This window comes from Phaenicophaeus curvirostris, chromosome 1, assembly GCF_032191515.1.
Source record: "Phaenicophaeus curvirostris isolate KB17595 chromosome 1, BPBGC_Pcur_1.0, whole genome shotgun sequence".
Classification (NCBI taxonomy): domain Eukaryota; kingdom Metazoa; phylum Chordata; class Aves; order Cuculiformes; family Cuculidae; genus Phaenicophaeus; species Phaenicophaeus curvirostris.
This window is the reverse complement of record NC_091392.1, coordinates 157,027,200-157,051,998: the sequence shown is the minus strand read 5'-3', so window position 1 is coordinate 157,051,998 and position 24,799 is coordinate 157,027,200. Positions and strand designations below refer to the sequence as shown.

At 40.2% G+C, this 24,799-nt stretch overlaps 1 protein-coding gene across 1 annotated transcript in view; it reads right to left on the bottom strand.

Annotated features, from left to right (window-relative positions):
* Positions 1-9,279: 9,279 nt before the first annotated feature.
* Positions 9,280-24,799, bottom strand: part of HS6ST3 (heparan sulfate 6-O-sulfotransferase 3) — a 301,185-nt gene continuing 285,665 nt past the window's right edge. The window contains exon 2 of the mRNA XM_069878994.1: positions 9,280-11,686. Within this exon, the coding sequence (XP_069735095.1) occupies positions 10,981-11,686 (706 nt within the window). The 3' untranslated portion in view covers positions 9,280-10,980. The remainder of the gene's footprint in view (positions 11,687-24,799) is intronic.

The window sequence follows — 24,799 nt, the reverse complement described above, 5'->3', positions numbered from 1 at the left end:
TTCATGGAAATGTTAGATTTGTGCTCAGAACTGGTCAGAAAAATCCAAAACTGACTTCTAGGTACATGAAAGCCACAGTAAACAGTGTGGAAAATTGTCACTTGCATTCACCATACAAATCCCTGGTGCACTTGTATATTGAGTGCTGCATGCAGCCGTGATCCTCCCATTTCTAAAGGAAGATGTAATAGAATAAGAAGTGCTGCAGGCAGGCTCAACCAGGATAATCAAAGACAAGCATGTCTTATGTTCTTTCACCTCCTGTATGTGGGGGGTTATGACAGAAGATCACGAAATCCGGAGCTGCATGAAGATAAACAGGGATTTGTTGTTCAGTGTCTTTTTTAATGAAAGAGCTAGGCATGCTTACATTAAACTAGAAGGTATCAGACTCAAAACAATCAAAAGAGGTAGTTTTCTGTTGTGCTCATGAAACTCTCACCACAGTTAAGCTAAAACACTCTTTGCTAAAGGTACTAGGAGTTTACTTATGCTCAAGAAGCAACTAGGTAAATTCAAAGAACAAAAGCCCTGTTAAATTCAGAGATTTGAAATTTGGTAAAGAAGTCCTCGAACTGAGAAAGGTTGGCAGCTAAGAGACAATGGATTTCATACACGTATATACACATTCACACACATATATAGAAATATATGAGCTTTCCTGCTCTTACAAGAAAACACTTGGGTCACTACCAGAGAGAGGATTCAGATCTAGTTGGCCCTAGTTCCACTCTTCCAAAATCTGTCTTTAATGTATGTATCTACAGTTTTGGTCATAAGATGTTGTTGCCAGAGGGAGATGAGGAAACCCTTATTTCAGTTACATTAGAGAGGTTACCATAAGCTTGAAATATACAGGGTTTGTCCAGTGGATGTGGCAACAAAGAAGGTAAATTAGTCTATAGATACAATTCATGTGCTTTAGGTTACTTCAGTTTACCTCACTTTGTAGTACACAGAAATAAATAGGCTGATTACGAAATCCTGGATCAGGTAGGTGTTTCAGGAGATGAATCACCCTCTACTAATGCCACATTTCCCAAGCCTGAGACCGTTATGACTCAATGAGATAGCATATTTTGCCTAGGAGTACCAGAAATACATATTTCCTACACATTCATTCCTTCAGATACTTATTCCATTTTGTGTTTTATTTAAACAGGTTTAAATGTGGCATAAATAATGTTGACTGATAAATTCTGCGTAGAGTTTATAAATAAAGATGCTTCTTTAAAACAAAATCTGGCAAAGACAACCCTGGCTCAGGCCCAGGAGAAGTTGTTTAAATTCAGCCTATGATGTGCTGAGCTAGCTGCCTAGTTGATCCAAACAGAAGATGAAACACCCTATGATTGTTTATCTAAACCTTTCACAAACTGCAATTCATTTATTTGCCATTTAATTCTCACAAACATATAGCTGAGTAAACCTGCGTTTGTGCAAATTATACAGCCAGTGCTGAGGCCACATCCTGAATTCTTTGTCTTCACATGACTCACTACAATTGGAGTGGTCATAGCTCCCATTTAACCCATCTGTTCTTGTTTTCTTTACATGGAGATTAGGATGCTTGGAGGGGGCACAGGTATCCCTATGACCCCCCCGTATTGATCTAGAAGCCAGAAGCTGAGAAGAGCTCTTGGTTCATGGATAGCCACAGGGACTAAGAGCTTGTGTGAGCATAGCAGAAGTCAAAGGGACTCACAAAGCAAGGGAGAGGAATCAAGGAAAGCTGAGAGACCAGCTAGGGTCCAAAGAAGCTAACCTGAGACAGGGGCTTGCTCCATGGTTCATAAAATCAGCCCGATGGAAGGAATTCACTGGAAGAAGCATTAATCCCCGAGAGGACATTGACACAAATCCTACAGCGCGTCCAAGAACGGTGAGGGAAGGGGGAAGGGATTTAGTATTTCTTATTCTAACTTCATCTCTGAGATGAGTACTGTCTTAGAAATGTTTTGCAAAATCATCTGCTACTACCAGCAAGCATTTAAAAAGAGTAGAGACAGATGAGAAAGCTCATGAGGCTCCATCTCACGGATGGACACGCTCAAGCTAGCAAGTGTTAGCTGAGATTTTGGCAATACTCCTGCAGACGAGAAAAAAGCTCCTGCTCTCAGCAGCTTGTCCTGAATGAGAAACATTTCTCAGTATCTAGTTCTGACAAAAACATCCCCCAAAACAAAGCCAGATGCATGACTGGGCTCTCTCTGACTGGCAATCCAAAGCAAAAGGGTTTTGCCTGTAGGACTCAATCCAAACTACACAAGTGGCCAGCAGTGGCATTGTGATAGACACATCTGTGTGCACATGGGCAGACAGACACAAGCGTTCACACACACATATCGAATTTTAGTCACTCACGAGGAGAAACCCTGCTGCTCCCCTGGCCCACGCCTGGAGCTTTGCAGCATTAAAGTCTTCCAAAATATTCATGCTTTCTTGGCAGTGTTTGTTTTCATGTGATATCTCTTTGCCGAAACACTGTCCTGACCGAAACACTATGCAACTGCAGCCCAGTCAGATTACAATGTGAATTACAGTAATGATAAAGTTTTAGTTTGGTCTGTTGCATTAATTTCACCTAGGGTTGTGTTGGGATTTTGGGTTTTGGGGTTTGTCTTTTTTTTTTCCTTCTACTTAACATCCAGCCATTAATTAGCATGCATATTCCTGCATCCTGTTAGTCAGAAACATTTTCACTTCCACAGCTGTGACATTGTCATCACTGCTTATCATAAGCATCACCAGTCCCAGATTTTCAATCTCACACTTGAAGCAGCGTACCTAACTCTAAACTTGCCACAGACAAAGCGAGACATTGCTTCATCTTTGCACGGCAGTGGTAACATGTCACTTAGATGTCACATCCTTGAAGTGAAATCCCAGAGGGACTGCTGGGTGACCTCGCCTGCTTTTGGTAGAGCACAGTATGTTCAGTATGACCCTACACACTCTGCCTAAAGATGCTGGGCCTAAGGATACATTAAGTACTCAGTATAAAGATTTCTGAGTGAGACAGAAATCCACTGAAATCGACTGGCAATTATTTCCTTAAAATCTGCATAGCTAAGCAGATTTCCCAGGGGATCTTCACACCCATATTTTGCCTTTTGCAGTGACTGTCTCTTTGTTTCTCTGATGCTCACACGCCTACCCAGTTCTCTGTTATTTCTTTGCTGCCTCACTGATTACAGTGGTTTCAGTCATCAACTTTCACAGAGGGTCCCCAGACCAGTGGTTTCTGTCTTAAATCTCCCCCTCTGGCCTCCCCATCTTCAAATGTCTAGACCTATCCACTTGCATGCCTTACATCCATTTCAAGTGCAGTCTTCCCAAAAGTGAGGTGCTGTCCCTCATCCTCTTCCACAGCTGAGGCTTCAGCTTCTCTAAAGTAATTTCGAGAATGTGTTCCCTGTGTTTACAAAGAGAGAGGGGAGGGAGCCTTTTCTGGCATGAGATTCTTTTCACACCATTGTCAATATCTAAAGCCGGTCAGACGGATGTGCCGTGGAAGTGCGTTTGCCTCCATTCCCTGTAGGAAAGTCTTGAGAGGTTGCATGAGGAGGTTGGCCGCCAAATGATCTCTACTTGAGTGAAGAAAATTTCACTCAATGTGTTTCAGAGTGAAGTGGTAAGGTTCTTATCTAGTGGACAAATTCCTGCAGTAGCCCCTTTGTCTGAGTAGGGAAGGCCTCATTTATTCTCACCATTACACATTTTCAGCATTCCTTGCTTTTACAGAACAGTAGGATTTATAAGTCATTGACTTATCTCCATATTGCCTGATCTCACTTGCACATATTCAGAATTTTAGGGACATACTCACACATTTCTTAGCAAATGCTGAAAGCTGTCATACTTTGTATAGCCTTTGTAGATAAATTAGAAATGAATGTGAATGAAATCTTAATAATAAAAGCCTTTCTCCAAATGTATGTAATACAATCAAGCAATGCTGAGTCTCACTCTTGCTTTCAACTGCGCCGTATATTAGGTGTTACAGTAGAATTTTCTGATGTATTTCTCAAAATGTAACCATGTACAGGGGTGGGGGAGGGAATTATCTGCCTTCTGGTGGCAAAATCCATTTTTTCCTTTTGCTATATAGGAAAACTTATCTGCAATACAGGCATTTATTTCATTTACCATCTTGCTGCCCCACGTAGTAACTGCTTTCACCAGACTGCAGGATCCAGAAATGTAACAACATGCATTTTGCTCCTCCATTACTTACACAGCCCAGCAGTGCATTTAGTTTTGTGCTCACAACTGGTGATGATGATGGACTCTCAGCTTGCAGAATGTCTCAAGTGATGTCCCTAAATGGAACAAACACCGTGGGGCCTATTTGATTTCCTAACTATAGGTCTTTAGGAGACAGACTGTTGTCTGGAGATCTGCAGGTATCTGAGACATCTGTACAGGGCTTATATATACGACAAAACATCTATTCTGACACCTGCAGCCTTCTGGAGCAGCAGTTGGAGGTCGGGTGGGCAACCTCAGGGCACCATAAACGGCACTGGATGATTCTGTTTAGCAGCCTGAATTGCTTCCCAGCAGTATGAGCTCCCCGTGCCATCTGGCCTTCACTGTCAGGATCCAGCCTTCCCGTCCACTCAGCTGTCAGCTGCTGCACATTTGATTTCAAACAATAGTATGATTTTCCAGAGGCTGACATTTGTCCCTCAGGAACTAATCTTGTTCCACAGTAGCAACCAAGCAAGCAAGAAGATACTACCACCACAATCTACAGGAATTTGGAGATTACAAAGTCCTCTAGCCCTCTTGCTTCCCTAATGTAAGTGCAGGTGGCATGAAATTATAATCTTCCAGTGTGGATTTCATTAATAGCACTAAAAGGAGCTATAAAAGGTTACCTAACAGAGTCATCTTGCAGGGCATATGTATAATTGTACCTATTTCTTCATTTTTACTAACCTGATCATAAGGGTCTCTGATACATTGAGTCCAGGTGCATATACATAAACATTTATGAAGACTTCAAGAGCAAAGCAGCAATACAGATGACTTCAGTGTTGAAGTGAATGGAACTAGAGGAATATAAAAATGGGAGACGGATATGTTGAGAGGAACCGATCACTACAGGCTCAAACAGCTGCTCCTTACAATGGTGTTTTTTAAACATTAGATGTTTGAGTCTAAGGTGCTGTGAAGAGCAATTAAAACCCCCCCAAACTAACTAGAACCTTTTAGAGCTTCCTCTTTTCTGCTACCCTCATCAAATCCTGTTTTTGCTGTGTCCCAAGAGTAATTTCTCATTGAGACTATAAGGGTTTTTTACTATTAATGCAGCTTTCCACAGGACTCGGCAGGTCAGTTGACTTTCTTTGATCAAAAGGGGTGAGTCATGGTCTCTCCATCCTAATTTGCAGCAGCATGGACTTCTCTTTTAACTAGACTCACCTCTAGGGGTTGTGGCATGTCTGTAAGTATTGTTGTTTGGAATATTGAGAAATGTGAAGTTTTGGTCTGAGAAAACAGAGCAGGGGCCTGGTACAGACCTAACAGTTACTCTGTAAAAGAGAGGTCAGTGCTTCCTCTTTACTTAAGTCTGTCCATGCTTCTCCACGCTCCCACCCCTGTCCTAATTCACTGTATTCATGTAGTTACATGAACTAGTATGGCTAAATAAGCAATAAGCTCCTCCCAAAGTCCACACGCTCCCAAAAGATACAAGCACATGCATATGAGGCTAATGGTGCAGCAGGAGACTGCAACTTCTCATCCTTCCTCACAACAGCTCACGAGATTATCCTGACAGTTTGAAGTAGAAATGAAGTCCAAAGAATTCACTGCCACTATTTGCATGCTTAAGTCTTAATTCAATCCAAGGATGGAAATTCTGACACCGGGGTCACTTGAATTATTGCTGGTGACTATTCAAACCTTGAGTCTCTTGTCTTAATTCAGTCTGAGATAAAGCCCAGTAAAGTCAATTAGAATCAAAAGATTTGGTATTGGGCCCCAATGTAATTAAATAGTAAGTTATATCAACATGTTTTTCCTCTATCTATATTTTGTTAAAAAACCCCACATAATTATGGTTACAGTAGATCGTTGCTAATGCTTGAAACTGGCCTGACAGAAGCAATTTCAGTCATTTTTATGGCTATGTAGATAAGATTAAACCTTTAATGTTTCAAAAACGCAAACAATGTTTATTTCCTGCTCATAAGTAATTCATGGACCCAACAATATTCAACAAAACTTCATTTTAAACAGATTTCTTAATGAGCATCATTTTACAGAAAACCACTAACAAATAAATATATGAAAACAATTGCTTTTGACATCACAATGGTTAAACACATTAAATAATTCATTAAATTGTGCTTTACATTAATGAAAATCCTTAGGTCTACAAACTATCTTGTAAATAGGAATAAAAGTAGATATGGTTACTCACAATACAATCTCTTAGTAGCAGAGTTCACACACATTATTGCACATAAACAGAAGGAATTCCTAAAGAATAAAGTAATTTACAGCCTATTAATTTACCCTTTCATCTTAAATATGGCAACTGATGGAAACTCTTGATTTTGGGTCTGGTTTTTTGTGGGTTTTTTTCCCCATGTATTCGAAATGGCAGAGCTAGTGATACGGCCAAGGAGAAAGCCAAGGATATTGTAGGCTATGGAATCCATTTCCCTCCACAAAATATCAACAAAATAAGTATTACAAGAACCAAACAGAAAGTAACACTTCAGTGCAAACTGGGTATCTTTTCCAAGTATGCTTTTGCCACATGTAGGGATGACACAGCATCTGCTCCAGTGATATTACTTTACTGTGACTGTTCATCTCACACAGGGTAGCCTCCACCACACTATAAAGAATATATTCCTTGTCCCAGACCAAAAAAAGAATAATTCTACACATATCAGGGGAAGAGGGATGGAGGAAAAACCCAAGTGTTAGTCAGACAACAACTTTTGTAACATCGATGCTTACAACTGATGCAAGACTGTGGGTGGGAAACAAGAACCCACTAGCACAGATGGAAGCACGTGTTAACAAGAAGGTCAGCTTGAGAAACTTCATGGTTTCTGGAGCATCTCCAGACACAAAGGTGATGTTACCTGCCATTTGGTTTGGCTGAATGAATACAATGCCATTAGAAAGTTTCGCTCTGGATATGACTTCCATCACGTTTTGCTTTGTACTTCTGTTTTTAAGGAACTGCATATAAGTACCACATTTGGGTAGGAGCCCTGGAAAGCTATCACAGCTCATTGTTAACAAAACTACAGTGAAGAATACCCAAACAGAAGCAGTGGGTTTTTTTTCTTTCCCCATCGTGATAAAGCTTTTTATTGTTAGCATTGATGAGCAGGCAAAAGAGAATAAATTCTCATTCCTTAATAAAGTATCGCCCATAGGCAATAGGTTGAGTTCTTGGACTAGACATCAAATTACCAGGAACAAGTTTTAACAACACAGCATGTTTCTCTGTCTGCTCCAAGCCTACAGTGAATTATAACTGGAAAAGGCAGCCAGTGCTGAGGATGTGATGGGAGAGATTAGCAAGTACATCTCTATTACAAAAGAATGAGATTTGTTTCAGCACCACAGTAGCAGAAGCCAAATTGCCTTGTTTAAGTAACAAAATAATGCCAGGAAGATGGACAGAAAACCTATAGCTCTGTTGCTCGTGAAGGTTTTGAAAGGAACAGACTGCGCTTCGATGTTATAAGAGTCAGTGTAATTACAGTGAAGTTTGTGCTGTCAAAGCAATGAAAACCTGGAATAACAGAGATATGAACCAGGGCCTTTATTTGGCTTTTGTGTTGCATTATTTTGGGCACAGCGCCCATAAGGAAAAAAGCTACAAGTCTGTGTCTTAGAAGTCTGCCTGAAAGTATTTCCAAATGGCTTTATTTTTCATGTGCCAGGAAATTCCACTAAGAAAAACAGTATTGTTGGTGCAGTGATTTTGCTAGGTCTGCTGCTGGAGTTGGGTAAGAAAGTGCTGGGTCCTTCAGTCCCAGGGGTTTAGAGCAAGATCTCAGCCACTGGCTGCTCTCCGCGTCAACTGTTCCTGCACAACCAAGACTATCTGCTACACAGGCTCCAGGAAAAAAAAACAAACAACCAAACCAACTTCAATTTTAACTAAATCCCAAGCGTTAAGGCAAATCCCTTTAACATAGATGCTACAGCACATTAGCAGCTCTTTGGGACCCTAATCTTGTCTCCTAGGAAATAACTGACGAAAAGGTTATGCATCACATTAAGGAATTGCCAAACCATTAAAGCTAGTGTAAACTGCCCAAAGACTGCTTCCATTTTCCTTATTAGGTTTTGTTTTGTGTCAGGCAGAAGGAATAGTTTGGAGAATGGTTGGTGTGCTTAGACAGCTGAAACTGATACTCAGTGGTGAGGCTGCAGGGAACAATTTCTGAGCTCTCCCTCCTATCCCCTGAAAAAAGAGGACTGCATTTTCCAAATGAAAAGCAAGGCCTGCATTGCCATGAGCAGTGCAGAGAGCTGGCTGCCGGGGAAAGATGCAGGGACATGTGAACGGGGACCCTGGTTTTGTGCTTGTGAGGAAAAATAAGGAATGCTATGCAACAAGAGATGGGCTGTGACTTACTGTGATTCTCAGCTACCTTCCTCCTTAACGTGAATTTGGCCTTGCATCTTTCCTCCTGCGTTTGGCTTCTCTGTGGTGCAGCCTGCCTGCCAAAGCTGCCTTTCCCGCATACTCTGCACCCCTGCCCACCCTGCCTCTAGCTCTGCTGGAGAGCCCTCCAGTACCTCCACTCTCCCCCCTGTCTCTAGCCTCCCTGCTCATAGAAACAAGGAGCTAATCTGCAAATCCTGGACATAGAGTATCAAGTACTGAAGGCATCCTTCCCCTCTCTTCAGTCCTAGACTGTGAACATTTCAATTTAAACCTCTAAAGACAGGTACCCATACATGAGCAAGCTGTCTGAGCACCTCTTCGAGGTGATGCACATCTATGCAGTACTGTCCACGGAGTCTAGAGAGCTCTTCACTCTTCTCTAAGGCAGACATCCATGCTCGGGCAGTAGACTAACAATCTGCAGTCCTGTGTTTTACCTTCTGAATGTGTAGGTGGGAGGAGATGCACATGATCCACCAGTGGAACAGGTATTATGGACCACAAACCACCACTACTCCCCCTGGACATAGCACATCATTGACAATCAGGTGTAAACCAGCATACTCCTAATAAACTACATTGATAATGACGTGTCATCCTGATAGCCCTCTTCACTTCTTAATATCTGTTATGGTGTTCCACATTTAATGTATTGTATACATTAACTCTCAAAGGGATGGTTAGATCATATTTTTGATATTGTGCATAGATCAGTAGCAATAGCATTGTTGGTAGAAAAGAAATTATACCATGCACTAAAAGAGAAAGACCTGGAAATGAAAGTACAAATTTTCAAATTCTGCCTCTTTTTTTTTTTCTGTAACACATTATTTTTTTACCAACTAGATAATAACTTTGAAAATGAATGAGAAATGTGCATCCATTTCAGGTACTCCAGTACCTCTAATTAGCAAATCTGTAAGGTAAAAGCCATTCATGCATGCAGTAATATACTTTCAGCATCTCGATTTAGCAGCCACGTTGAGGCACTTAGAGAAGTTTCCTCCTAATGCTTTACATTTATACTAGAAGAAGAAGGAAAATATACTCTCTCAAAAGATCTATGATGCACCGGACCCTCTTCTTAAAATTTCACTATCACAAATGGAACAACATAAAATCTTGGAATAAATAGATGCTGTTTAGCCACAAGAAAGTAACACGTGGAGGAAGAACCCATTGAATCTTTTCCTAGGCAAGGAATAAAATCAGGTACAGATCTCTCATCATGAAAACAATAAATTTACAAAGATACTCATACAGAGTAATAAATACCAAGACTTTCCACATATCCATTATGTATCCTATAAAAACAAAATCTGATTCTTTTTTCTAGTCACTACCATACTTAGAGAGAAAACTGATTTGAATTGTATTCACTTTGCATCAATGTTTTTCAACAGACAATACCATAAACCTGCCTTCCTTCACAGACAACACAACTCCAAGCTTTTGCAGAAAATCTGGGAAATGTCACACTAATATTTAAGCTTTTCCTGCTCTCTCCTTCCGCTTCCCTGCAGTTTGTTTGGCCCCTCTTCACTTCTGTGAATGTGAAAGCTGATTTCATTGCCTCCAGCCAGATAATCTCCACGATGTGTGCCCAGCTGCCACATGGACCTCATTTCTCAAGGCTTTACATTTGCCACACACACTCAGAAAAATGGCTGGGTTTGGTATTCTCAGTATCTGCGGAGAAATAAGCTAACTCCCCCATTGCTTCAATAATAAATCATCTCTGATTCCTGACTAACATCACAGAACAAGTGATGCCCCAATCCCATATTCCCTAGTTTTTTTAAATTACCTCAGCAATTTCTTTCCTTAATCAAAACACAGCATATAGAAGTTTGAAGGGCAATGTGCTTTCCTCCATTTCTTTCACTAGAAAGCTATGCACTACAGTTGCAAAGGACAGTATGAAACAAACCAGCTCTCATGTCACAGAGGAACAAAAACATACTTTTTAAAAAATTTTTCATTAATGTCTGCACGAGTTTTGGTAGCTCAGATTGTATAGGGTATATCTGTTAATGCACAAGATATAGCTCTCTCTCAACCCATTCTCATAGCTTAGGGTTTTGAAGCAAGTCATTTCAGACAGGAATGTATTCTACTGCCATTTAATAACACTAATCAATGCCTACTGAGAAAAAAATACATTCTCCTCTTGGGCAGAAACCAAGAAAAACTGAGACAGGGAGAGACGGCTGTCAGACACAGTCTCATTTACAAATGCAGTTTGCCTTCCATGGCTAATTCCCAGGTAGCCAAGTTGCGCAAACTCTCTCATCCTCTCATTGGTTAGTCAAGATGGAGGAGCATCACCACCTTGCGACCTGACTATTATAATCTTCAGTAACAGCTACTTCTGCTGCCTCTTCCCTTGGCCACTGGTGAATCCTCTGCTCCCGCAGCAGCCGCCGCTCCTCTCGTCTCTTCAGGCGGTTCTTCTGATGCTCCTCTTGCTTGGAGTACTGGAAGCGCTGCAGGAACAGGTCCTTCGCATAGTTGTAAAGCTGCACGTCCAAGAAATTCAGGTCCTCTATCCGTTGCCGCACATCCTCACCGATGTCCACATTGGAGGCCCGTGTAACATTGAACTGGGTGAATGGGGAAATGAATTTCAGGTTGAATGTCCTCTCAAAGAGATACTGTGTTTTCCTCTGAAATTCCGTAAGCCCAAAGAAGGCCATGTTTTTCAGATTGTTCTTGGCGCTTTGGAGAAGAATCATATTTCTTTCAGTTTCATTCATAAAAGTCAAGTTGTAGCATCCCACCAGGCTGAGGTCTGCCAGCATGCGCACCTGGCGGTTGTTGGCCAAGTTGTAGCTGCAGTCCATGAATTCCTGCAAACTGACTCCAGACCAGTCGTCTCCTTCATAACAGGTAGGCAGCTCATCTGGTGTTGGGCTTCTTCCATCACACATATGAAGGGAAGTTTTCCACGTTGCACCCCTCTGGACATGCTTCCATTCACTCAGGTACCGTGACACTGGATCCCTCAGCATTGTGATGTAATAGAAGTTCCTGAAACATATAATTAAATACAGTTTTAAGATTCGAGGGACTTCACTTTTTTATTCTCCAATAAAATGATTACCAGCCACTGCCACACGCCTCTCTCCCCGCTTCTGGCACTTCAAGTGACTGCTTCTGAGACAGTAAAAGGTTAAAGCTTCATAAACACTGTGAATAAAATACAAGGTAACTTGAGAGAAAGAGATGAAAGGAAATAAGTAGCTATCAGACAAACAGAATTACTTTGACCTATCAACTGTTCAGCGGTAGTTACTTTATGTAGAAGCCAATTAACTGCAGCGTACTTCCTTCTTCTTTGAAATGCTAGCGCTTAGAAAGAGAAACAGTGGGAAAAGAGACTTATATAATCTCGTCACTTCTCATCTTGACTGAGACATGCATGTCTCACAAGATGCACATCATATTCCATACAGCACTTGGTCAGAGTACAAGAGAAACGTGAGCAATTTCATGTGGATTCTGCAAGTGCTAGAAGTAAATCCATGTGGAAGACTGGCATGAACCACCTACTTAAGAAGAACCCCATTATTAAATGGGTTGGAAGGAAGATAATGAGAGAGCCAAAATCCATTCATATGAGTCAATTTTAGACAAGTGCTTGATTGAAATGAGTTATAATTGGGTAGTACAAAAGCATTTGTTGATATAAAGATTATCATTATTCAGCCTCACTTGTCAAGAATACAAAACAGACACCAAGAAATATTGATTTGAAATAGAGCAAATAACTGCAGAACTCACATTGTCAGTTCATCTTTTAGTTATTGAATTCAGTTTGCAGATCTATTTATGGCAATCTGAAATGGACTGCAATTCAGTATGCTTCAAGTAGGCTTTCATAGACTGAGTTTTCTTACTGAGAAATATTTTAGTCAAAAACAACTCACCTGAATTATAGGGTGATATCATAAAGACAAAACAAATCCAAAATACTTATGATTTCTGTCAGCTAAAATAACCAGCAGAAGATTCATGAAGAAAATTAACACACAGTCTGGTACAAAAATAGGCTTGTGAGTTTGCATGACTCATCTGACTGCAAACATTACATTAATAAATCATGACTCCTAAGATTTCTTAAGAAAAGTCTGATTTTAGTACTCTTTCTTGAGCCTACAGAAGTATGAAGCAAGTAAGCAGGAGGCAAGCTTGCTGAAGACAAGTTACCCTGTAAGTAAACCAACACTTCATGAGGGTCATTGCATACATGAACTAGCCCCAGTTAAATGAAATGTCTTGAAATTGGTAACAATGCCCAAGAAGATATTACGCATTTTCTGCCACTAAAGATCACAGAATCACAGAATCACAGAATAACCAGGTTGGAAGAGACCCACCGGATCATCGAGTCCAACCGTTCCCATCAAACACTAAACCATATTTCTCTATAAATCTCAGGTTTGTCATAAAACCAGATATTTCTCCACATATTCCTAAAAATACAGAGACATTCTCCAGTGTGGGCAAATGAAGAGGTAACAGGGCTGAATGCTTTGTCCTTATTCATTCTGAGTCCTCCACCTACAGGATATATAATATATTTTCTGGAATAAGGTTATGAGGCCAAACTATGGATTATGTTCTGCTGCAGGGTCATTTCTTGAACTACAATGTAATGGAAACTGCTGTTTCAAGTATTATTTTACAGCGGAAGGTTTACAGGTAGAAGAATATAAACTAGGGAGTCCCACGGACATATTTTCACTGTCACTTACATTCGGAGCCATGAGTTGTGTTACCATCAGATGATACTCTGAAGGATGGTATTTCCAAAATCATTTGGAGCTTGGGTTTTCTGGCTGCTGCTCGCACACTACCAAACTGCACTTCAGCCGTTTTGATCCCCTTCAGTAACTCACACAGCCCACTTCAACAGTGAACCCAAGGATCACGCAACCATTCATAGACAGATATTTCTAAAATCCCTCTCCTACTCCTTCAGGGCAGGGAAGATAATAAATCCTCCTGTGTGCTCTGCAGTATAGTTCCACTACAAAAAGCACTGTTTAAGCACTTCAGGCACAACTTTGCCTTCTCATGCTGGATGCTCATCTCCATCTTGGCTGTACCTTGCGTGTATGAGAGCATGTTAAGAACTGATTTCCAACTAACAGGACAAAAAGTGGTCACACTTCTCTAGTGTGGAGCAGACAAAGCAGCCCAACTCTCAAACACCCATCAGCTCTGAGCATAAGACACTGTTGTTGCAAAATCCAGCAGGCATTAATAGGGTTGTGACAGAAAATGATTGAAGCTCCAAGAGAGCAGAAATGAAAAAAAATGGACAGAGGTGCAACTGCCAACATCAACAGAGACATGGCTTGGTCCTTGTACTGCTGCCCCTCCCCTCTTTTGATAATTCTGGATGCAGATATGTGGTAACATATGGGTTTAGAAGTTGGTCTTGACAATTATTTATACCTCTAATAATAGTTCTGTCTTTTCCTCACCTATTACCAGCAGTCCCAGTCAAGCATGACTCAGAGCAACAACAATTAACAAAAATACCTCTTTTGCATCAATCATTTCCATTTTATCCCTGGATATGTAAATGTGTTTGATGTGCAATAAACAGGAGGATGAAGCAAATGCAGGGAAATGAGCACAGTGCGTCTTTGTACAACATCCGCAACTTCCCGTATGCAGACTGGGCAAGAAACTCCAGGCAGACTGTTGCTGCTCCTCCTCGTGACTTCTGCATCTGTTTTTAATATCTTGATTAATTTGCTTCTGGTTTGTGCATCTTTCAGCGTGTTGCTTTCTTGTGTCATCAACTGAATGGCTTCTTCATCTGGCAAACAACCTTCAACAGGAGCCTGACACATTTTGTTTCCAAGGCACTAATACATAAGAGTGCATCCACCCCCACCAAATTCATAGTTCACAGCCTTCTGTTTAACCAGAAGGTTCATGACTCTCTGTCACCTTTTTAAGCAGCCTGAGGTTGGAAGAACTTAAAATTTTTTCCACCTGATCCTGGGCACTGTTCAGATGACATCATTACAATGCTACACAGAGGACTGGGTGATGCTGCACGGCAGTCATGGCATAAATTTTACTTCCAGGGAAAAGGATGTCATGTCTGTACAATAAAGATATGAGTCAAAATACATAGCTTGTGCACATCTGTTTCAGCTGGAAAATTATAAAAACTATCTTTGGAAATTGTTTTCAAATGCTGACATTTATGGATTAAATATAGCAGCATTTCAGAGCTCTGAGTGCCTAATACAGAGTGTTCAATCACACTAGGGGTGGCTGAGGAGTCAGCTCATAATAACAGAAGCAGATCATAAAAACCTCAAACTAGAGATGGTCTTCAGTCTCTTCTTCACTGTTCAGTAAAAGAGCTTATATACTGAACATGCCTAAGCCTCTCTGAAAAAAGACATGCAGTTGTTTTTGTTGGTGTAAATGACCCCCTTGCGCTGAGCATGCTTGTACTAACACAGCTATGTTAAACTCCACAGCTACCCAGCAATACTCAGCAAAGAATTAAGTAATAACTTCTGTTACCCTGTTTATCAAAGCAAACTCATTGCAGAATTATTGGCTTCATTTCAATGGACTCCCATCATCAATTAGTCCAACTGCTGTCACAGAGAACCTCAGTGCTTAAAGGCTAGCCAAGCAGAATTCACTGGCACATCAGTGAGAAGATGTTTCACAGAAAACATTTCAAATTAACTGAGCCCCATACAATTTTATCTATGTCTATATCTATCATCTATATCTATATCAGCAGTGTGTGTATGTGTGGAAAAATTTAGATGGGAATATGGCCATAAACTACAATTGTCAATGAAAGAAAAATCATAGTAAATCCATAGTGTGTATTTGCCAATGTATCTTGTGACTGTCTATATAAACATGCAGATGTGTACAAACACTTGAGATCACATTTCAAACAACACCAGCCCACTAGTCATGATGTTAGCTCCTCCTGAAAGGAAACTTCGTACAACTTCCGCAGATTAAACAATCTCCTTTTGAGTGCAATGTACTGAAATTAATGGGTTATTGAAGTTTTGGCTATGAGACAGCTGATTTTTCAGACAGGTACTAAGCATTGTAATGGCCAGGGCAAGGGTTCAAACAAGCACCACTGTGAAGCATGGGCTGCACACTATTGTTCACACTGGAATTTAAAAGCACTTGGGAATTCAGAAGCCTCTATACTCACTTGCATGAAATCCAGTCTCTTCATTAGCATTAGGCAAAGAAAGACTAATCAATAGAAAGCTTTAAAAAGCTTCTAGTTATAACCTAAGAACATGTATTTCTTTCACACTGTAAGGTACTTGAATATAAATACTCTAATCTTACATTAACCCTTCAATAGTAATGCTGTAGTTTAAAAATTTATTTCAGAGGATCAGACTCTAATCTTAGTGGAGGTGATACCGAACTGGGGCATTTTGCTTCTTCTATCACCCTCCCATCTGAGGGAGATTTACTAAATATGGGAAGGATCACCACACATTGAGAACAAAAACATCCTGTAGGGCCTCCTGGGGAAGAAGGATGAATGGCATCTTCTCTCTTGCTCCTGCTCTCATGTGGAGCAGCTTGCACAAGGAGATCGCAGGCAGCACTCTCAGAGGTTAGAGAGGAGAAAAAACAAGCTATTCCCCCTTCTTTCAAAGCATGAGGCAGGACCTTACGTGCAGAGAGTGATGAGCTTCATAAAAGGAGAACAGAGAACTCGCATCAACTGATGCAGAGACAGAGGAATATTTGAGGTGGAGAGAAAGAGTCACTGGAGGATATTTTGGAAGACACTAACAGATGGAAGAAAGGAGAATCAAAATGACTGAAAAACCCAGGTGCATCATAAAACCATCCACAGTCTGGTTCTTCCTGGTAGCATGGAAAATCAAAGCTGTGGTCAAGTTTATGACCCAAGTTGAGACAAGAAGTTAGCAGCTGTAATCCTGGAACTGAAGTCTGAAATATCCAGCAAAAGCCAGCCTGGCAGCATGCCTCTGCTAATGACAGAGGAAATGGAAAGATGAAGGGTTAAGAAGGATCTGCATTATGTGATCAAAAGCCTTTTGTTTGCCAGTTTTATCCTGAAGCCCAAGTTTTCAGAGACAGCTACAGAGACAACCACCAAACAGCAACCTCTCTTCAGGCAAAGTATCGTCAGTATGGGTAATGGTGAAAAGAAGAGGGTAAACAGTTCCTTTGAGCACCTACTTGATCTCTGGGAATACGTAGTTATTAGCTAAAAACTTCTGCACAGACAAAGTGTTGTGGGCATTGTCCTGATGTTAACTTGTTGTTCACTGTTGCACACCAACATTTTCCAACAGAGGGTAAGAAAATGTCTCTATTAGAACACATCCATTTGTACTGAGTGAAGCGATCGAGTTGAGTCTTGTGTCACTGTGACAGGTTAGAGCATATTCTATAACCATTTCTTTGTCTCTCCACTCCCACTCTTGGTTCCTGAGGTATAGGGTTAGTCTTGGGTTTGTTGTTTCTGGGGTTTTTTGTGTTTGTATTTCTTACTCATAACAACAGTACTGTAACGAAAAATCTGTGAAACGGTGCACAAATTATATGTGTGTCCATCTGGCTGCAGAAAGCAACATGCAGCTTATCAACCAAGCCAGACAGATAAACTCTAGCCAGTCCAAGAACTTTTGCAAAGATCATTTAGCAACAGAACATAGGTTTCTTAAGCACAGCACTTGGCACAGGATGATACACCATTGTGATGGGAATGGTTTTCTAAGACATTACATTCTTTACAAAAGTTTGTGACCTTAATAGTATTAATTATCCTCTAAGGTTTTCATGGGTTTCTTTACAAAACACTTAATTGGCTGTTTTGTCAGAGGATCTGAGCATCCACGGCTTCTGCTGTTTTTAAATGTTATGATGAGCACTGTGCTTACTTAAAATAGTCACTGCAATGTCCTATAGACACTCAGCTACTCCACATTAAAAGAGAACTTGCCATTGACTTCAGCAAAGTTAAATAAAAAAATATAACTTGCATTTTGAGGCATAAAATTATAAAATTTTAGATATGTCTCATTGTTCCTCTGTGATTTTATGCCATGACTTTGAATCCAACCAGAAACATCTGGCCACTGTATCTTGTTTACAAATTCACCACAAGCTTCTGTTGGTTAACTACCCCTTTCACGATTCTAGTGATAAATAGTGCAACTAGATCTGTACAACATGCCTGTTCGGAGAAGGGATGTAATAAAACTTCCAGGGCAAAACATCTAAATGCAACGGCCTGCATGCAAGTTATGTGTCTAAGCAACCTCTAAAGCCAGGGGGGAGCTGCTCAACACAGGCAGCGGTGCGTGTTTGGAGAGTGACATAGCTAGCCCAAGGCAGGTGCCAGTTCTGAATTGAGCTGTAACACTTTAGAGGCTCCCTATGCACTGCACCGTGTACCTTGACCACAACACAACCTTAGACACCCACTAACTGGGAGTTATCTATGTTGTAGACACCTACATACAGGTGTCTCCATCTGTAAAGCGAACTCCATGCCTGGAGTCAAAGGCTCCCTGCCTGCACAGATGTACTCACAGAGCATACGCTTCAGGTCAACCTAGAAAACTAAGCAGTAATATAACATTTTTTTAATGAGTGAGAAGTAACTACAGATGACCTGTATTTCATGACTTTTTGTACTTATTTTATATATATATATCAGTCATGTTAGGATATTTCTTTCTAAGCATGTTTTTAGTGCTGGAGAATTCCTGAAGTAAACAGAAGCTTTAAGTAAATTTTTTATTTTTTCAAAAATATTCTAAACCAGCCAGCAATTACATTGTTGGCGCAAAAATAATTGGCAGAAGAAGTTGTTTGCTCTCCATCTTGGAGGTTTTGAAGACCCAACTGGATAGAGCCCTGAGCAACCCCACCTGTTCTCAAGGGTGCCCCTGGTCTGAGCAGGGAGTTGGACTAGAGACCTCCTGAGATCTCTTCCCACTCCAGAGGTTCTGTGATTCTGTATAACAGTGCACACTCTTCTATCACCAACTGTACAGTCTTGTCAGAAAACATATCAAACCAGAACCAGCTTGCCAACTAGATCATATCTGTCCTCCCTTTGCTCTCCTGGCTGCCCTAGGCAGAACGCAGGGAATGTGCTCTGCCTTTTACAAGATTCTTTTTATTTGTATATGACTTTAACTATGGCTATAACACTCTGAATCAGGACTCCCTGAATTATTGAGCAACTTCATGAATATTTATTCCAATGACACTTTTCCAGGTGTAGAGACTCTAGAAATTGGAGAGGACAGTGCAGCAACCACATGTCCCTAAAGAAATTAATTTTGTTCAAAGATATCAAGAATGGATCTTGAACAGCTCCTAGACTGATGAAATGATGTAGCTACCCATGGTTTTAATCCCAGTATTCAAAAAAATGCACACAAATAGCATATTAATATGTGTGAGCTTTCTGAGCTAATGCATGCTTTTTCTGTGTGTTGCCTTTAGGATTTAGGCATAAATGTTCAAACAGAGAATAAAGTTAGGCATCCAACTCTGTATTTAAAGATATAGGTAAACTCAGCCTCATAGCCAGTGAAGAAAATACACAGTAGTAAGAGCTAGGTATGCTCAGGTACCAAAAAAACATAGTCTGCTGATTTATTTATCAAAATGTGGCTCCTAAAGCCATCAGAGTGTCCTTCCCCGCCAGCACAGATAATAGCGCTCTATTATCCCCTTCATAAAATATCCTAACCTCTTTTGAAATATCCTTTTCATGCCATTGCTCCCACTGAAAAGAACTTGTGAAGGTTGTTTCTCATGGTTAGGAACATGAGCCTCGTTCCCAGACTGGATGCGGTCTACTTACATCAGTTGTTCTTGGGTTAACACTGCATATACATCAAGATTTATAAATGTAACATCAGAGAAGGAGAAATGGTATCTAAGTTGGAGGTCAGAGAGCAATCACACCTCTTGCTTTTCATTTTACAAGCAAAACTAGTTGTTCTTGTCTCTTCTGACAAGACAAGCCAGAAATGACCACGATGTAGTACCCCAAAACCCTTGGGTCACACTTAGGTTGCTTCACCCAGAGATGCACCCTGAGTTTTCCAACATCTCAACTTTCCATGCCAGCTTTTGACAGGAGGCTCACAAAAGTAAGACATGGTGGAAGCTCCTTGACAATGGTATTGTGTTTTGACCATCCATGTAGTCCTTTCCTGGCATTTGAACTTACGTGACTTTATATTTCACTAAGCATGGCCAGAATTAGGCAAATTAGGCCTCATAGGTGCCTTGTACAATAAATAGTTCTTCCCTTCCAGTGGCAATGTATTATCTGATATACCCTCATGTCGTATTCATTTTTTTATGAGGCCACATAACTCTGGAAATTCATACTCATTGCAATACTGGCTAATACACAGCAGTCTCTGTGCTCCCCCCATTTCAGCTGATCAGTACTCAGTTGATAGTGGAAATCTGTTTCTGCTGGCCTCAAATGCGTCAAATGCACTTTGTGCTATCAAACTTCATTCCACCTTTTCTACTGAAATCCTCAAGGTCACGAAGCAAATTCCTTTAACATACTTCAGCTTTTTGTGCCAACATCATTAACAAAAACATGAAATAGGACCAGAGCTAAGACCAGCCCTGAGGAAATTCATTAATAACTTTCCTCTAAACCAGAAAGCTCCTTTTTCAGCATATCCCGTTTTGTCACTAGCTTCTTGTCCAGCAGAAAATTCTTATGCTCAGCCTCATGTTTTCTACCTTGTATAATAACTTCGCAAATGGTGCTCTACCAAATACTTTATTCAAGGTATATTTCCCTTTTCTTATCAGACAGATGTTGGGCATTTACACATCTCAGCCCAAAGGCTGAGAATGGCAGCCTCAGCTTTGCTGTGTGTGAGAAGACAGAGAACAGTTAAGATGGAGAAATGGCAATTTATTTGAGAGTGAAGTGGTCTGGAATAGAAATGTATGATTAGGCGATTTGATAGAAAAACAAATCTGCTGCTTTCCACGAAACAACCTTGATACAAATTGTAAATCATATTTCAATGAGACACAAATCTTAAAAAGTTCCCTCTAGAGATTTTTGTTCTTTGCCTAAATTATACCAAACTCAGTTGTTCTAAGTCTTCCTTAAATTGCTGAAAGGAGTGAAGTATCAAGTGCCTTGCTGAAAGAAATTTAGATATAAAATGCAATAATAAATCAAATAATAAAAATTTGGTTGTTCTGTCAAGCACACACTTCATAAAAGCACTGTACCTTGTAAGAAATGGTGTGTGAGCACATACAGGAGGAAATACGATTCAAAAGCAATAGATACACAGTGTCTTATAAGATTCTTTAAAGATAATGTTTGCAAGACCTTTGTGCAAGGGAGAATAATAGATTCTTTGTGGCCAGGACTGGCAAAGGAGGAATGTATTGCTCACATTGCCCCCATTCCCTCTCATCCCTATTGTGCACAGTGTTGTGTCTCAAAGGAACTGCACAAATCTGGGAGACACATGACATCTCTACTCAAAAATGTTGTTTCTCCTGTCCCCGCCTTTCCTATGCCATTGCACAGAAAGGAAAATGAAATAAGGATCTCTTTGCGCAACACTACTACCTGCCTCCTCCCAGAGCTGCCTCTAGCCCCAACATGGGGAGGAAGTACTGAACCTGCCTTTCTCAGAGCAATGTTTTGAGTACAAGGAAGATAAGCTAAGGGGATAACCCACAGCATCAAGCAGCAGCAGAAAACAAGAGCTGGCCAGAAAAAAGAAAGGTGATGACAGGCAAGGGACAAAAGAAGAACAAACCTGGAGGCAGTGCAGCAAGAGGGACCTGTAGTTTGAGCTTCTTTTGCCAATTTAGCTTCTAAGGGTTACAGAAACCAGATTGGGAAGGGGCCCTCCTGATCAAATCTGATGCCTGTTATCATGAGTAATGGCTTGCACAAAATATCCTTTATGAACACACGGCAAGCCAGAAAACCTTCCTCACTATTGGGTTGCAATCTCTAAGCAACTGCCAGCAACACTGGAGCAAGTCCCTGTTTCAGGAGGAGTCTCCCTGGAGCAGTTTACTGCCTGTGACTGAGCATCCAGCTCCAGCTGCCCTCAGCATGCATTCATCCAGCTCTGATGCAAAGAGACGGGGACACAGAACTCCCACCTGTTCAGTAACTTAACATAAGGCCTTTTTTAATGGTTATAAAGGAAAAAAAACCTACATAATTCCATGCAGAATTATGAGAGATCTGTTATCACTAGAATGCTGGCTGCCTACAAGAACACACCTGACTGGGAAGATTTGATTTCAAAGAACTCCTGAAAAGACAAATAAAATGTAGCCAGACCCTTAAATCTTCTTTGGTCAGATTGTGTTAAATTTGAAATAGAGCAAAAAATATTTATGTTAAATTCAACTATAATGTTTACATCTGTCCTTGCATTTTTGGAGGAGTTGTTGCTTTACCATTTTATTCTCTGGCTGGTTAAGAGAAGCAGCACAGACACCTCCAATGTTCCTGTGTAGCTGGCTTCATTGGAAACCAAGTTTGTGCTGCAAGTGGCATGCGTCCAGACTCCTTTTCTAACCATGCTTCTGGTTTCCAACCAGTAGCTCAGTTGCAGACACTCTCTTCCAAATCTGGGATGCTCAGATGGAAGTATTGTGGGATTTCTCACTGCAACTCATTTTGAATCAGTGCAGGAATTCTGCTCAATTAATAAAGTAAATAACAATTAAAAGGCCCAGTAATTGAAATCCCTTTGAAAGTACATCAATTTATTCTCTCTAAGCTTTGCCTCAAGTCATTATCAATTCTGGCATCAAGCATAGTGACCATAAATTATAAATGATCATCAAAAAACCCAGGCATCACAACCATTTTGTTGTCCTACATACTGAGTTTGTAAAACTTGTAGGCTTGGTCATAACTTTTGAGATTTTTCTCCCATAACATAAACAATATGACAATGTGAATATTACAGAATTTCAGGTGACTCTACCAATGAAAATAATGCAAGAGAACTTTCTTATTCAATCACTGAAACAATTCACAAAAGCCACGGAAATTGCTCAGCTGTAAGACAAAAATGCTAACTCGGTTTCTCTCAGTATTCCTCTTCTTGTACAGTTCTTCCTGTAAGACATTAATCAAGCAGATGATGGGGTATTTCAATATATATACTTATATATGTATACTTATAGGACAGACAATTATTTCCCATTTTACACTGCACTTTTTGTTTTCACTGAAATACTTGAAAGCATCTAATCAAGCCCAGAAATATTTGCTACGAATAATACAACTAAAATCTATAAGCAAAACTTCCACCTTCCCCTTCATTAACCTCCTTACAGATTCTTTTCCATGTCAGTTTAGCCTATGTGTAGAACATCTATATTTTTGTATATATCATATATATAATCTCCACAAGAGGGCCCTCTTAACTTCCCCAAATCTTAGTGAAAGCTTAACTTGCTTTCTCAAAATTTATATTATAGAGCTTTTGTCTACAGACATTATGGTATCTTAAAACAAAGTTTTTACCAAATAGAATTCAGTTTATGGCGGAATTTTATACAACAAAAATTGTAATTTTTACAGGAATAATTTTTTACATACAGTTTCCACTATATTCCTGGCATGCAGAGAACTTTGAGAAAGCTTTTCCACTTTTATTACTTGCAATAGCCAGCTAAAACGAGACCTGTTAAACACACTCGACAGAGTCAGCTCACATTGCCAAGGTGAGGTAGCCTCCAAGATGCAGGCTAGACCTGTGTTACATTGCAATTTGTAGGGTAAGCCCAAAGTAAGCGCTGTTAGTTATTTCAACTCTGTGTGAATGCATAACCTAGGCACTACAGTTAAGGTTCAAATGCTATTAAAATTATTTGCACTGTCCTCTAAACTCCTAGAAGATAATGCAAAAAAAATCTTGTTTGGAATACCTTGTTACTTGCCTTAATAGTCTGAATATTTTATGGTGACAATGTTATATGTCCTCATCTTCTTAACTCAGTTGTAGCTGTGTGAGGTTTTCATTATTTACCATCCCTTTGAAAGTGGTATATCTAACAGAAATCAGACCATCTCCTTCATCTGACCTGAAATCTTAACAAACCAAGGCTCTGACACATATGCTAGAAGGTCATTGCTGTACCACTGTTGGCTGTGGATGGTATCCTCTGAGAAAGAAAGCAATAAGATGAGATAAAGAAGCCCAAAGAAGTTGTAACCTCAAACTTTTATGAGGGATTCATTACTTTTCAGGAAAATTAGCAGGAAATTATGTATATTCACCTTGCTGATGCAGCACAAACCTGCCAATCTGCTAATTCATTTGAGTAAATCTCTGCACCTTGACCTTCAGCACAATCTTTAAGTAAAGTTTTCACAGTTCCTCAGCAACACTGCAATATGATACGGTCGTGTTTAACCAATGTCAATGACAGAGTTCAGGCTGCTGAAATACTTGTGTAAACAGGTAAAAAAAATACCCAAGGTGCTGATGGGACTCCGTATGAATTACTGGCCACAGTAAATCATCAGGGATGCCTTTAGCTCTGCAGCCCTCCTCTGGACAAATCCTAATCAATGAAGCACATCTGTACAGTAGAGAAAAAGCATTTCCCAGTTCCTTCAGGCCTTGAGCTGACTACTTGAAGCATGACATTTGATTAGCCTTATTATCTCAACTCATTTATACATAAATGTCGTTAGGGGCTGTGAAGTCATTCAGCCCTTACTAAAAACTGGCCACAGCCTCTGAGCTGATGTTCGCACTCTTCTTTCTTTTTCACTGTTAAACAAGCAGGAATTATTTCTTTTTTTGAACTGCAGGTTATCATTTTTGCGATTTTATTATTGTAAAACAACCTTCTCTTACATTAATGCAGCAGTCTGTTGCCATACCCCCTCAAATATGCAAACAGGTCAGGTTTTCTAGTCTCTCCCCACAGAGATATTTGACATTGAGACTCAATATGATCTAGCATCTTTGTGAACTAAAGGCCAGAGGAATAGTGCACAGGACTTTATTTTCAAATGTATCTCTCATAGAAATTAATGAATATCTGTGCAGACATTGAACATGAATGCACGCA